We start from the raw sequence: 16,281 nt of genomic DNA, 5'->3' as shown, positions 1-16,281 counted from the left end.
ACAATGATTCTGGGCGACCGTAGAATCTCTAAATCGTCATGTGAAACATTCGTTCTCTTGCCGGTGGGTTTATTTCTGTGCTTCAGCGTTAACACGCTTCATACAGACCCGCACCTTGAACCCCGCACCTAGAGGGAGCTATCCTGACCTCAATCTGGGGCAGGCAGGAGGGCAAGACACCCAGAACCCAGATCTCCACATCTGCCTCCCGGCCCAGGGTGCCACATGTCCATCAGCTCGGCACAAACACGGCCTGGAGCATTCACATGTTAAAAACAAGTCCCCCCATCCAATGGCTTCTAGTCCAGGAAGACAGGGCAGAGAAGGGGAGGAAGGGGAAACTGAGGCACGGAGTGGGAGTACCTGGGTCAGTGTCAGCTGGTGAGTGGTAGCACCAAGCATAGAAGCCACCTCTTGGGGCGGCCTGCACCGCTCAGATATAAAGTCATAGCGGTAAATACCAGCAGTGACGGAGGTCTGTTCCCAGTCTAGAACTGCATGGAGATGGCCATGCCACTGGGGCCAGGGATCAATGGGCAAGCAGGCAGCAGCCTGTCTCTGCTCAGAGTCTGCTCAGAGCTCATTACACATCAGCCGTCACTGGGGGAGACAAGAATGTCCCTTGCTGGGAACCAGGCCTTGTTGGGGGGTTGGTACTGAGTCTACAGACGCACTGGAGTTGGGGTTGTGATTCCCTGCTCACAAGACACAGGCTTGCTGCCCCATGGAGCCTTGCAGGGTTTATTCTCCTGCTGCAAGGCCACCACTATCGACACCCAATTCCGTTTCGAAAGCTCACGATCCCATCTGCGTGTTCGGTTGGTCTTTAAGGTGGGTGCTGCTCAACGATTCGTTGTTTTTTAACTTTTCTCCGTGTCCCTACTGTGCACTGGTGGGTAGAAGTTTGGTGCCCTCACCACATGGATGTGAGATCTGTTCATCCCACTGGATGTTCCCATCAGGAGATATGCCATGGAGAGAATCGGGGTCTTTCCTCGGTCGTTCCCACCCTACGACTGCCCTTTTCCTTCCCGCCACAGGGCAAGACGCCAAGAAGGACAATGCAGAACCGAACCGCCATGGCCGTGTTCCTTCTCCTGGGGTTCTCGGACAAGCGGGAGCTGCAGATTCTGCACTTTGTGGTGTTTCTGGTGATGTATTTGGCAGCTCTGATGGGGAATCTGCTGATTATCACGGTGGTAGCCCTCGACCACCGTCTTCACACCCCCATGTACTTCTTCCTGCTGAACCTGTCCATCCTGGACCTCGGCTTTATCTCTGTCCCTGTCCCCAAATCCATGGCTAATTCCCTAACTAACAGCAGGTCCATTTCTTACTCTGGGTGCGTGGCCCAAGTCCTTCTCCTTTTCTTCTTTGCGTCAGCAGACGTCCTCTTACTGACCGTCATGGCCTATGATCGGTACGTGGCCATCTGCCAACCGCTGCACTACGAGACGCTGATGAACAGGAGAACGTGTGTCCAAATGGCGGCCGGAGCCTGGATTGGTGGTATTCTCAGCTCTGCCCTGCACACCGGGAACACGTTCGCCATCTCCTTCTGTGGAGGCAACACAGTGGATCAATTCTTCTGTGAAATCCCCCAGCTGATCAAGCTGGCCTGCCCTGACACCGACCGTGCTGAAGTTGGGGTTCTCATATTTGCTGTGTGTTTGGCCCTAGTTTTCTTATTTTTAATTATTGTGTCGTATGTTCTGATCTTCGCCGCAGTGCTGAGGATCCCCTCGGAGCAGGGCCGGCACAAAGCCTTCTCCACCTGCCTCCCCCATCTCATGGTGGTCTCCTTGTTGCTTTGCACGGCTAGTTTTGCCTACCTGAAGCCCACCTTCAGTTCTCCATCAGGGCAGGATCTCTTGGTGGGAGTTTTCTATGCCGTGGTGCCTCCCATGATGAATCCAGTCATCTACAGCATGAGGAACAAGGAGATCAAAGCTGCCCTGTGGAAACTGATTGGATCAAGACTATTCACCACCCATAAAATGCCTTCCCCGATTGCTCGTGTTCTCTAGACCTTTAATCATTTTTGTTGCTCTTCTCTGGACCTTCTCCAATTTCTTCACATCTTTCCTGAACTGTGGTGCCCAAAACTGGACACAAGACTCCAACTGAGGCCTAATCAGCATAGAGCAGAGCGGAAGAATGACTACTCATGTCTTGCGCACAACACTCCGGTTAATGCTGCCCAGACTCATGTTGGCTTTTTTTTTTTCGCCATTATCTGTCATTATGACACAATGTGGTATTTTCTAGCCTGCCTATCTTCCAGGCTTTGGAAACCAGCACTCTGCTTTTCTGGACTGTACACATACTTGGCACAGCAATGCACAAAGATGGTTTAAATAAATATTATTTGAAGCAGAACGCAACTTCTGGATTCTTTTTCAGGCGGATTTATCTAGATTATCACTGGAGGATGCATGCAAAACCAAGTCAATGGATCTAATGGTACTTTTCCATTTATACCAACTTTATCAAAAAATCACTCCTACCAAGTAACAAAAGACAAGACTATGTAGCACTTTAAAGACTAACAAGATGGTTTATTAGGTGATGAGCTTTCGTGAGCCAGACCCACTTCCTCAGATCGATATGGTTGTGACTATTTTCTTCCACAATTTGATCTGAGGAAGTGGGTCTGGCCCACGAAAGCTCATCACCTAATAAACCATCTTGTTGGTACTTTTCCAGTTATACCAACTTTATCAAAAAATCACTCCTACCAAGTAACAAAAGACAGGACTATGTAGCACTTTAAAGACTGTCTTTTGTTACTTGGTAGGAGTGATTTTTTGATAAAGTTGGTATAACTGGAAAAGTACCAACAAGATGGTTTATTAGGTGATGAGCTTTCGTGGGCCAGACCCACTTCCTCAGATCAAATATTGGAAGAAAATAGTCACAACCATATTGATCTGAGGAAGTGGGTCTGGCTCACGAAAGCTCATCATCTAATAAACCATCTTGTTAGTCTTTAAAGTGCTACATAGTCCTGTATTTTGTTTCAGCTACACTAGACTAACATGGCTACATTTCTATCACTATCCTACCAAGTAAGTTGTTCTAAGGCTTATGCTACTAATGTGTGACCATCATCTGTGTTATGTAGGGGCCTGGAAAAAGCTGAAAGGAGCAGAAGACCACACAGTTTCAATAGAGATTTCCCTTGTAGGGGAATCTCTTAACAAGATTTCTCTAAATCTTGGTAAAGGTTTGAGGATAGAAGTTGATAAAATGCAGGTAGGAGCTGAAGAGAGACAAATTAAAGAGAGTCCAATTCAATCACATCACATGAAAGCTGGCAAATAAATGCATTTGTATAGAAGCACCTATAAAATTTGTCAAAAGTTAAGTATTTAAGGGGAGCATTGGAATGACTGGTCTCATAACATTTGTCAGAATGATGATAATCAATTGGACTTGGCCATTACAGGGTAAAAAATATGTAGGAATGACAGATAGGCCATGTGAAATAATCACAGGGAAAGTATAGCAAATATCTTTAATGAATCAAACTGCACAATAGAAGATGGTAGAATTTCCATGCTTGAATAATAAGCGTATAGCAGTCTTCTTCTTCTTCTTCTTCTTCTTCTCGTTTCCATTCTTCTTTGTATTCTTCACATTCTTCTTCGTATTTTTCTTTGTATTCTTCTTCTCATTCTTCTTTGTATTGTCCTTTGTATTCTTCTTTGTCTTTATTGTCTTCTTGTTGTTCATGTTCTTCTTTGTATTCTTCTTCTCTTTCTCCTTTGTATTCTTCTTCATCTTTTTCTTCTTCATATACTTCTTTGTATTCTTCATATTTTTCTTCTCCTCATTCGTATTCTTCTTTGTATTCTTCATATTCATATTCTTTGTATTCTTCTTGTTCATGTTCTTCTTCATCTTCTTCAGCACCTGGGGAGGTAGCAACAACTATGCATTTATAACATTTATGGCAGGAGGGTTATGTTACAGCCCACCTCACTGGGATGATGATGGTGACTGTGTACTATTCAGGGAGACTTCAAAAATAGGAAACTTGCTAACAATGGGGGATTTCAAGGGTCCCCATATTGACTGAGGACATGTCACCTCAGGAACGGCAGGAGAGACAGACTTTCTAGACCCCATTAATAGTTGCTTCTTGGAGCTGCTAGTCCTGGAACCCATGAGTGGAGAGGCAAATCTTGATTAAATCTAAATGATGCTCAGGATCTGGTATAAGAGGTGAGTACAGCCGAACTTCTCAGTAACAGCAACCGTCGTGAAATTAAATGTAATATCCTTGTGTGAGGGAACATCCCCAAGAAGCCCCAGTGACACACAGCTTGGGCAGTGGCCAACACTTTGGAGGACAGAGTTAAAATATAGGTGCACCTTGACTAATTGGAGAAGTGGGCTATAGAAGAGAAAATGAAATTCAACCAAGACAAATGTAAATTGCTCCACTTGGCGAAGAAAAAACAAATAATAAAATCCTAGGCAGAGACCTCAGGAGTCATCGAGTCCAGCCCCCTGCCCAAAGCAGGACCAACCCAACTCAACTATCCCAGCCAGGGCTTGGTCAAGCCGAGACAAACTCCCCTAGGGATGGAGATTCATTCACGCTGTCTGGGGAACAGCATGTTCCAAAGTGTGTGGCACCTGCCAGATGAAGGACAACTCTGCCGAAAAGGAGACTGTCTTTGGTAAAACTCCTTCCAACCTCTCCCATTGTTCAGCTCACTCCCTGGTTTCTTCTGGCAAAAACTGAAAAAGCATGATGTCTGTGTTGAGCGTTGTATCATCAATGGTCACCCTCGTCCCCTGGGGTCCACCCAAAGCGTGGGCCTGACGGCCATAGGATGGACAAAACGTAGCCAGGGGAAAAGCGTGGCTCAGGGGAACAGGGAAGTGTGCAACCTTCTAGGTAATTGTTGACGATGATTAACACCTGCCGGCTGGGTGGAGGGCCTACCCAAATGGGCTTCCATAAAAAGATTTGTTCTTGTTTCGGTCAAAAAGAAGCAGGTCTTCTATCTATTTGATAGACCCCTATTTGATGTAGGGTTCGTAAAGCATCACACACACACTTGCGCTCACACGCATGCACACATGACTGTGCACACCCGCACATACACACACACTTGTGCACAGATACATGCTCACACACATGTGTATGTATATGCACAAACACCTACACACATGCGTGCACACGGACACACGACAGGTGAGGCCTGGCCATCGTGAGGGTGGGACAATTGGGTAACGGTCACAATGTGGTGCTGTATGGAGCCGATTCTAAGATGCAAGCAGCTCTGGGGTGGAGCAGCTGGGTTACAACTGAGCAGCGGTTATGCAAGAGGCTGTTGCTTCCAGCACAGAGGGATCATACGTATCTCTGCTGCCACCTGCTGGAGGGAGTGAACCTGGTCAGTGGGCAGAGATCCGGGCAAGCAAAGCCTCTCTTTGAAGACCAGAGCCCTGCGATCCTACTGCCAGCCCTGGGATTTGTCAAGCCGGGACTGAAAAACCTCTAGGGATTGAGATTCCACCACCTCCCTAGAGAACCCAGCCCAGCGCTTCCCCACCCGCCTAGTGAAATAGTTTTTCCTAGTGTCCAACCTAACCTCCCCCACTGCAACTTGAGCCCATTGCTCCTCGTTCTGCCATCTGCCCCCACTGAGAACAGCCTCTCTCCAGCCTCTTTGGAACCTCCCTTCAGGAAGTTGAAGGCTGCTCTCAAATCCCCCCTCACTCTTCTCTTCTGCAGACTGAACAAGCCCAAATCCCTCAGCCTCTCCTCGTAGGTCATATGCTCCAGCACCCGAATAATTTTGGTTGCCCTCCGCCGGACCCTCTCCAATGTGTCCACATCCTTTCTGTAGTGGGTGGCCTAGAACTGGACACAATACTCCAGATGTGGCCTCCCCAGATCCATATAAAGGGGAATAATCACTTCTCTGGATCTGCTGGCAATGCTCCTCCTAATGCACCCTAATATGCCATGAGCCTTCTTGGCTACAAGGGCCCCCTGTTGACTCGTCTCCAACTTCTCATCCACTGCAATCCCCAGGGCCTTTTCTGCCACACTGCTACCTAGCCCAATCAAACCCTGAGCCGGCTTCCCCCCCCCACTCCAGAGACCAAATCCCTGGGACCCAGCCAGCAGATATCACCCCCGGCTCCCGCCAGCAGAGGCACAGAGAAGGCATGGAGCTCTCACAGCCAGGTGAGTTCCACACACGGCTTCCTTCTTGCTTCCAGCCTTCCTCGGTGGTGCGCTGTTCTGCCCCCACCCTACCCTGCATCCAGCACCACCTCAGCCAGGCAGGAACGCCGGCTGCCAATTGGCAGGAACGCAGGCTAACCAGAAAACAGGGGAGGTTTAGGAGCAGCCTCCTAGCAGGAGGGACTTTGAAGACAGAGGTGGACCTATGTCTGAGTGGGATTGTCTGGGAGGGTGCTGGTGGGAGCCAGGCGCCGCATCCCGGGGACGCCCTGGGCCAACTATCAGGACACTCTTATTTTGCTCTCAAAGATGCTCATTGCAAGTTAACTTAAACCCGTTCCTGACTGATTTAAAACAAACTGGAACAACCTGGTTCAAACGGCATGAGACTGTCCACACAGCCTTTCGCCCTCCTTTCACTAACACCCTTCGTCATTTTAATCACAGCGGGAATTACTTTTTATTAGCTGAATTGAATATAGACATTGGTGGCAAACACAGGTATTCTTTTATTCAAATCAAACATGGGAATTGATTTCAGACAAAGTTGTTCGTTTCAATCAAAAATAAGAATTGATCTAATATGTGGTGAAATCAAATATATAAATTTTTATAATCTGTAATGCTACACTTTGCTGATTGATTGGGTTTTTATTATAATCTGTAATTCTACACTTCGCTGATTGATTGGGTTTTCTATTAATAAATAGTATAGAACCATAGAGCACTAGAACTGGAAGGGGCCTCGAGAGGTCATCGAGTCCAGCCCTCTGCCCTCCCGGCAGGACCAAGTATAATAATCAATGAACTCTAGCCATTAATTTCATGGATATTTTGCATTCATTTCACAGACAAAAATTAGTCCAGAGTTTAATCATGTTTGATTTCTTGATACGTTTTTTTCATCGGCAGAGCGGTGAGGGTCAATCACTGATGGATGTTGTCTTTGGGTCTCCCCAGATTCGAGTTAAGGGATTTTAAAAAATCCACTTGATTTCATTCTGAATCACTGTGTAGCTAGACAGGCGGCAGGACAGAGGTGTACATTTTCTCAAGGTGTTTCAAGAGATGGGGGATGGAGGCAATCACTTGTATTTGATCAGATTTTATGAGATTATTAAAATACATAAATTCTTTAGGAGGCTAGTCCAATTTCCAACAGGCTACAGGACCTGAATTCAAAGGGATTTAGGCCCCTAACAATGCAGTCCTAGACCAGTCAATTTCACATTAGCCTTGAAGTTTAGGAAAGAAGGAACATGCAAGTTCACAGACGACACAAAGCTAGGGGGAGAGGTGGATACGTTGGAGGGCAGGGATGGGAGCGGGAGTGACCTAGACAGATCAGAAGATTGGGCCAAAAAAAATCTAATGAGGTTCAACAAGGACAAGTGTAGAGTCCTGCACTTGGGATGGAAGAATCCCAAATATTGTTACAGGCTGGGGACCGACTGGCTAAGCAGCAGTTCGGCACAAAAGGACCTGGGGATGACAGTGCATAAGAAGCTGGATATGAGTCAACAGGGCACCCTTCTGCCAAGAAGGCTAATGGCATATTAGGGTGCATTAGGAGGAGCATTGCCAGCAGATCCAGAGATGTGATTATTCCCTTTTATTCGGCTCTGAGGCTACATCTGGAGTATTGTGTCCAGTTCTGGGCCCCCCACTATGGAAAGGATGTGGACACATTGGGGAGGGTCCAGTAGAGGGTGACCAAAATGATTCAGTGGTTGGAGCACATGACCTACGAGGAGAGGCTGAGAGATTTGGGCTTGTTTAGTCTGCAGAAGAGAAGAGCGAGGGGGGATGTGAGAGCAGCCTTCAACTTCCTGAAGGGGGGGTCCAAAGAGGCTGGTGAGAGGCTGTTCTCAGTGGGGCAGGTGGCAGAATGAGGAGCGATGGTTTCAGGTTGCAGTGGGGGAGGTCTAGGTTGGAGATTAGGAAAAACTATTCCCCTAGGAGAGTGGGGAAGCGCTGGGCTGGGGTCCCTAGCGTGGGGTGGATTCCCCATCCCTAGAGGTGTTTATGTCCCGGCTTGACCAAGTCCTGGCTGGGACGATTGAGTTGGGGTTGGTCCTGCTTTGGGCAGGGGGCTGGACTCGATGACTCTTGAGGTCTCTTCCAGTCCTAACAGTCTATGAAATCAGCCCCCTTTGCTTCTCAGGGAGTCCTCGGCTGCACTGACCAGCACTCATGAGGTTTCTGATCCTAGACGGGTCCGGAGAAACTCCTCTCACTGCGGAAGGAGGAGGACGCCTTTGTTGCCCAGGCAGGACACTGTGTGAATGCGTGGGTGCAGGATTTGACCGGCAGGTTTCCAAAAGCGCTATATGCCCAATGTGAGTGTTGGATTCCAAGCGGTGTCTGAGGTGTGAGAGTCTTTTCCTGTGACCCCGTGAGAGTGCGTCTGCTATTGCCTGGTGACGCCTCCCCCCAGAGATCTGGGGAGAACTCGGAGTCCCTTGGATTGTTTCTTTTCAGCTCCGGGCTCCCCCGATGAATCCGACCAACAGCACCTTCCCGGTGACCAAGTTCCTCCTGCTGGGTTTCTCCTCCCTAGGCTGGCAGAGCCGCACCCTCCTCTGCGCCCTGCTCTCCTCCATCTATGCCGGGACGATGGCTGGCAACCTGTGCATCGTGTGGGCCGTGCTGCATGACCCTCGGCTCCAGCGCCTGCCCATGTACATCCTGCTGGGGAACTTCTCCTCGTTGGAGATCTGCTACGTCACTGTCACCGCGCCCCGGATGCTCTGCGACCTGCTGTCCCCCGGCCTCCCCATCTCCTTCCACGCCTGCTTCCTGCAGTTCTACTTCTTCTTCTCCATGGGGTCCACCGAGTGCCTCCTCCTCGCGGCCATGGCCCTGGACCGGTACCTGGCCATCTGCCAGCCCCTGCGCTACCCCATCCTCATGTCCCCTCGCCGATGTTGGATGCTGGCGGCCTCTTGCTGGCTCACTGGCTTCCTGTGGAATATAGTGGCCGTCATCCTCATCTCTTGGCTCCCCTTCTGCCGCCCCTACACCCTGGATCATTTTGTCTGTGACCCGGGCCCTTTGCTGGCGGCCTCCTGCTCCCCCGCACCCCAGACTGAAGAGTTCTTCTACGCCATAAGTTCCCTCATGATCCTCGCCACCTTCCTCTTCACCCTGGCCTCCTACGGGCTTGTCGTCAGGGCCGTGCTGAGGCTGCCCACAGGGGCCGGGCGGCACAAGGCCTTCTCCACCTGCACCTCCCACCTGGCCGTCGTGGGCTTGTTCTACGGCTCCGTCATGGTCAACTACGTCAACCCGGCGGCCTCGGGGGGCAGCGGGAAGGTGGTGATGCTGTTCTACACGGTGGCGACCCCGCTGCTCAACCCCCTGATCTACAGCCTGAGGAACAAGGAGATGAAGGGGGCTCTGAGGAGGACTCTAGTGGGGAAGCTGCGGGGGATTCTGCTCTGGCATCGGCCTGCAGGGCCTGGCTAGCCAGGAGGCTGGGGAATGGGATCTGGGTCTTTTCCTTCTGTGGGGGCTAGCACCAGGCCCACAAGGAGAACACACAGAGCATTTGGCAGGAGCGCTAGGGCGACATTTGTACTATAACGAATGGCTGTAGGACAATACGACCAGACTGCAGAGAGGAGCCGGTTGTGGGTGTTCCCTGTAAGCTGTGCACTCATGTGGCCATTCAGAAGAGATTCAGATGCCTCCCAGCTGATTAGCCGAGTGCCTATTGCTAGGGGGCATTTTTCTGCTAGTGGTGCACATTCACACTTTCCTTGGTGCATGTAAAAATTATTCCACACATGGATGGAAAAGTCTATAGGGAACATAGGTGTGGGTATGTCCTTGCTGGAGGAAATGAGCCCTGCTTTGTGTGTGTGTGTGTGTGTAGCCGCAGGGGGTAGGAGAGCAAACCAAGCAAACTGTGTGTGTGTGTGCACCTTTCTCTGCATTGTGGGCTGCAGCGCACTGCTCTCAATTATCTGGGGGTATCTCACGGGGGTATTATCACGGGGGTCCGTGCTGTTCTCAGCTTGTGACACACAATAATTTAACCTCCAGGGGGCTGTCCTGTTTTGGTCTAGTTCAGGGATAGGCAAATACTGGCCTGAGGGCTGGAGCCAGTCTGCCAGGGTTATCTCCACCGCTCTATTTACATGCACCTCCGTGGATAAGGAGACCATAGCTCCCATTGTCACAAGCGGGCGCTGCTGTTTTTTGGGTGGTCAAGCCAAGCAGACAGAGCTCCTGACCGTGTCTTACAACCGTCTCACAAAACAAGAGAGCCACAGTAGACAGATTGTACCCTTGACAAGTTTATTGCAAGCAATTCAGGAGGAAATTTTAAAAGCACTGTGGATGCGTCTAGACTGGCAAGATTTTGCACAAATGTGGGCGCTTTTGCGCACAAAACTTGCCAGCTGTCTACACTGGCTACTTGAATTTGCGCAAGAACACTGACTTTGTAATGTACAAAATCAGTGCTTCTTGCGCAAATACTTTCATGCTCCTACTCAGGGATAAGCCCTCTTGCGCAAGAATCCTTAAGACAGGCACCTTAATTTTTTGTGCAAGAAAGCCCGATGGCTATAATGGCCATCGGAGCTTTTTTGCACAAAAGCGCGTCTATATTGGGCATAGATGCTTTTGCGCAAAAGCATCCGTGCCAATCTAGATGCTCTTTCACGGAAATACTTTTAACGGAAAAACGTCTCTGTTAAAAGTATTTCCGCAAAATCGTGCCAGTCTAGACACAGCCAAATATATATGGATACTTAGTACTTACACAATTAAAACAAACAGTGAAAGACATTAAAAGGCTTTGCAAGCATAAACAGGCCCCAGGTAATGTTGGTAGAATTGGTTGAGGCGGAAGTCCAATGTGCACGTCACTCCAATATGCTGAATCGATGGACTCCAACTTGAGGAGAAAAATGGTGTGATATATAACCCCTCGGCCGGGGCCAGTCCGGTGGGATGCCATCTACTGGTTACACACTGTCCAGATGGGGTGATGTCTGTTAGTGACACCCCCTTCTTCTTACTGGTGTGTCCCTGACCGATCCAGGAATATCTGGTTTTTGCACCGCGTGCCTCACCACGAGTGTGAAACAATGATCTGTCCTTGGTTAGATTCTTTCCTTCTTACTTTTTCTTATCTGGCAATGCTGGGAATGCAGCCTCTGCTACGAACACAGTTCTTTTATTTCATATAGTCTTTTCTCTTAAAGTTGTAAACTAGTCCATAATCTCCTGGGGCTCTTGCCTGACCTCAGCATAGTCTCTCTTCAGCTCACTTACTATTGATTCACTCATGCACACATACTAACCATTCACACTAGCTATGATTCGTAACACCATTGGCCATGGATTGCCATTTTTCACACAGCATCCAGTCTATGTACATGAACACCGTGGCTGTTTCCATTGCTACTATGTAAAGTTTTTGCTAATCCCTTCTTCCTGCCAGACAACGGACACTTAAATAAATGTCAATACACCTGGTTTTGTTAATAGTTACTTTGCTTATGCTGATACCTGGCTAAGGTGCCAGTGTGTCTTTGTCTCTGAAAAACTGGTTGTGCCTTCTTTTCTAAACTTGTAACATGTTATAACACTGTCATTCAGTAGACTCGTACAACCTTATGTACATTAACACACATTTACCATGACAATAATGTTCAGCAGATTATGAGTTTTTCCATGGTATCTCACAAGGCATGCTTTGTACAAAACTTATCATAGGCTTGTAAAACTGGTCAGTATAGCAGAATAGATTGTCACACAAGGATACTAAATTGAATTATATTATGGTCACTGTTACTAAGCAATTCAGGTGTATTCCCGGCTTGGGTCAGACCCTGGGAGCCACTCAGGACTTAATTAAAAATTGCCTCTTCCTTTGTGGATGCCTATCCCCTTTCTCCTTATGGATATCTAGCCTCACCAAGAAGCAATCACTGAAGATGTCTCTGCATCCTGTCCTGCGGTGACATGTACCCGGTCAGTATGGGGTAGATGGAATATCCCATTATGATTGGAATGATCACAGCTCTGAACTGTGAGTGAATGTAAGAGTCCCTGTATGGCCCAGACCTAGACACCAAATTTCCTTTGAGGGGCAGGGCTTAGACCACTTCTGGTTCCCTAGCATTTCCTTTTGGCCAGATTCACTGGTTTCCTGTTGAGCCTGCTTCTGCGAATCCCCTTCTCGAGTACCTATCAGTCGTTTCCTCCCTAAGTTAGAGAGTACCAATCCCTTAAAGTCTCCTTATATAGATTTGTTACAGCGAAAAGATACAATGCAGGGTATCTGAGCACAGTCATGATTATTATGAAGATATGTTTGCTCCACTTTGGTCCCCTGGGGACATGATGACTTAGCTATACTTCTCAGTAACGAGGACCCAAAGGATAGGTAACAACAGTGCTCTGGATTTTTCACAAGGGCAGGGGGCTGGAGGTGTGTGGGGTGTAGGGGGTCAGTGAGGGCAGTGCAGAGGGGCTCAGGACAGAGACCAAGGTTATTTCCACAAAAGTGGGAAGGCCCCCCAGAATTCCCCGTCCCATACGTAGCTTCCCACACACACACACACACACACACACCAGGGCACCTCTCCCTCCTACAACAGCAGTACTCACTTAGCGCATGTGCAATGACATGAGACCTGTATTCTTTGGCGGCCCGCGGGGTTTTTCTTAAGGGTGGCATCTCTGATAGGTGGGTCTCCCCCATCCCCTGCACATGCACCCCATCATGGCTGCAGCCGGGTGCGGCTTAGCATCCATCCCTGAGAGGGGGGAAACTTTGCTAAGTCCTGCCACATGTTTAAATTACTTTGGCCTCACCATTTGGCATTGCGCATGTGCGGCGTGCATCAGGTGAGGTGGCAAAGAACGGGCGCTCGGTGCACATGAACATTATGGCTACCTTGTCCTGGGGGGCGGAGCTTCCCTTTGGCTCCACCCCTCCAACTCGGTACTTGCTACAGGGGGAGGTCATAGAAGACCCCTTAGGGGCACTTCCCCAGGGTGCTGAAACTGCCAGTTACCTTCTAGCTCTCTGGGGCGTCTCACCACTTGGTCCTACTGGCCCCGAGCTGAGATCCCTGCTCCGCCCCCCCACCCCCCATCCCCCAAGAAGCAGCACAGACACTGAACCTCTTCTGTTCCAAGGGGAGTGCAGTTTTGGACCCAGCTTCCTGGGATACCACTCCCCAAATGGGATGAGACCCCCAAAGAATTAGGTACAACCCCTTTAACATTGAAAGGGGGAATATGCTCCCCCCCCCTTTCTCCCTCCTTCCGGTCCATCCGGGACCAATCCCTTACACTGGGTTTTATAGAAAATAAAATTGACTTTCTTAAGTTCAGGCAGTAGGATTGAAGTGGTAAGAAGTGAGAACAGGCAGAGTGAAGTAGGTTACAAATTAAAAGAAAGAAAAACATTTGGCAAATTCTACACGGAAACCTCAGTGCAAACTTTTCCAAGCTGACACTAAAACCTCTTTTCCAGATGCACCTCCCAACCAGGGCTATCTCCCCCACCCTGGGGTCTTCAGCTCCTTCCTAGCATCATAGAATCATAGAACCACAGAGCTGGAAGAGACCTTAGAAGGTCATCAAGTCCAGCCCCCTGCCCTAGGCAGGTCCAATTCCAACCAATCCCTTCCTTCGGGTACAGTCCAGCCACAAGACAAAATGCTCCGCCCTTCTTATTCATTTTCAAGAATTCCGTTCTTCTGTGGGGAGTCACCAGGTCAACCCCACAGGGCTAGACAGCAGGCTCACTCCGGCCATACGGCCACCCCAGCCTAGGAGCGAGGGGCAGATGCCCTCAGGACTTCCAAACCCACAGACAAAGAATTACATCTCTTGTCTCTTGACAGATGGAGCCTGGGACTGGAGGAGAGAAGGAAAATCAATCCAGCGCACAAGAGTTTATCTTCCTGGGATTCCCTGGCAATCAGCATTTGCAGATTTCGCTCTCTGTGGTGTTTACCATGACGTACATCTTGGCTGTCACAGGAAACTTTGCCATAATAGCTTTAGTCATGGCCCACCCTCACCTCCAAACGCCCATGTACATCTTCCTTTCCAACCTCTCCTTCCTGGAGATCTGGTACACCACAGCCTCTGTCCCTAAGGCCATTTCCATTTTCCCGGGGAAACTATCTCGTTTTTGGTTGCATCCTGCAGATGTACTTCATTTTCTTCCTTGGCTGCACAGAATTTTTTCTTTTGTCCGTCATGGCCTATGACCGTTATCTGGCCATTTGCTACCCATTGCGCTATAGCACCCTCATGAGCAGCACCAAGTCCGGTCAGCTGGCTTTTTTATGCTGGGTGTCTGGTTTCCTTTTTATGATAATCCACAATTCTCTGGTTGCCAGGTTGTCCTTCTGCAGATCTAATGTCATCAATAATTTCTTCTGTGGAGCCGATTCCTTGATCTTTCTCTCCTGCTCAGACATTTCTGTGGTTAAGTGGGTCGGTTTCCTTATGGCAATCATCGTCATCCTGGGATCGTGTTTGACAACCCTGGTCTCCTACATTTTCATCATCTCCACCATCCTGAGGTTCCCATCAGCCCAAGGCTGGCAAAAGGCCTTTTCCACCTGCTCTGCCCATCTCATTGTTGTGGTTATGTGGTACGGCTCCTCCATCTTCCTGTACATCAGAGTTTCCAGACAGAGCTCTTTGGACATACATAAGTTTGTCAACACTCTGAACACTATCGTAATGCCGCTGTTAAACCCTTTCATCTACACTCTGAGAAATAAAGAAGTGAAGGAGGCTTTATGGAAGGTGTTGAGGAGGACGTAAATTTGGTTGCAAATGGTTTTCATCTTCCTGGATTGCATTATCAGCCTGTTCCCATTGGAGAGAAGCCATCAGAGACCTAATTGTGCCTTAAGCAAACAGCATCTTTCAAGTCACTTCACTATTTACCTCTTTCTCCGGATAGTTTATAAATAGGTTAAATAGTGCTAGCCAAATCTGGAGTTGGTACGTCGTCATGAAACTCTACTGTCTTGATTTAAGGTTATAAATGTAGCTATACATAAGTTTTATGTTGTAAAATTGTATGTGAGATGAAAAATGAATAATATAGTGAAATCTTAGTGGCTTTTGCAACAAGGGCTAACAACATCAATGACTCAAAATTATCAGGAACTGATGCTAATAGTTGTATTAACTGTTAAAAATGTAATTATAGTAAACAGATTGTAGTACTTCGTGCACCTGGTGTCCTTGCAGCTATGGTTGTGCGTGTGTGCAGGGGGGTGTTCACACCCTTCCCCCAAATTCTGTCCTTATTCCAGCCCCATGCTTCCTCTTCCCATCCTCACTCCTCCCTCTTCCACAACTGCTCCCCTTCTCCCAAGACCCGGTCACTTAGGGATACAGCCTCGGGGATTATGGGGACCTGGTGCAGGTTGGCACCTTTGGCCAGATCCCACAACACTACAGTGCTGGCAGGCATCTTAGAAAAGCTACACTCCTCCAGGCCATCCTGGTCATTCCATTTCACTAAGGAGGCCTTTTGACAGGCCTGCTCTGCACATACCTCCCCTGGGCCAGAGGGATGTGCTGTCAGCAGTACGGAGCAAGCTGCTGGGAGCCGATTTAGCCTCACGGTTCTACTGGGGGTGTTTTAAATCACTCGGGGGCAGCAGGCAGGGCAGGTACAAAGAGCTCCCTGAGTGACGGTGTGAAAGTAGAAGCAAATCCAGCAGTTGGTGCCTCCCTTACAATTCATGAAATTTTGCTTCAGTATCCAAGGCCCCAAAATACCTGGCCAAGGAGTCTTGTTTTAGCATCTGTGATTATAAGCCAGCTCAAACGGAGCTCTGCACTGGCATCTTTCTGTGCACATTACTGGCGTAACTGCTTTTCACGACATGAGGTACACATATAGAATCCAACAGACTTGACCTAACGGCTGCCTTCCGATTAGATAACCAGATGAACCCGTAGTATACAATGGAGTTGACCTGGTGGCCAGAGTCCCTTTAGGACACCAGGTAAACCCAGGAGATCCAAATAGGTTGACCTGATGGCCAGCTTCCTTTTAGGAGACC

General features: G+C 48.7%; 1 protein-coding gene and 1 pseudogene across 5 annotated transcripts in view; both read left to right on the top strand.

The window, feature by feature from the left end:
• The window catches only part of LOC142821323 (olfactory receptor 11G2-like), a 75,447-nt gene that overhangs the window by 16,853 nt on the left and 42,313 nt on the right, over positions 1-16,281 (top strand). The window contains exon 3 of one of the 5 annotated variants that reach the window (XM_075912203.1): positions 8,693-9,833. The exons of the other annotated variants lie outside the window; for them this stretch is intronic. Within the exon in view, the coding sequence (XP_075768318.1) occupies positions 8,708-9,679 (972 nt within the window). The 5' untranslated portion in view covers positions 8,693-8,707 and the 3' untranslated portion in view covers positions 9,680-9,833. Of the gene's footprint in view, positions 1-8,692; positions 9,834-16,281 lie in introns of those variants that run through there. 5 annotated transcript variants of the gene reach the window in all.
• On the top strand, positions 14,105-15,044 carry LOC142821375 (olfactory receptor 6F1-like; annotated as a pseudogene).

The sequence above is a fragment of the Pelodiscus sinensis genome, chromosome 30 (assembly GCF_049634645.1).
Source record: "Pelodiscus sinensis isolate JC-2024 chromosome 30, ASM4963464v1, whole genome shotgun sequence".
Lineage (NCBI taxonomy): Eukaryota > Metazoa > Chordata > Testudines > Trionychidae > Pelodiscus > Pelodiscus sinensis.
The sequence above is the reverse complement of the archived record's forward strand: the minus strand, read 5'-3'. Positions and strand labels throughout refer to the sequence as shown.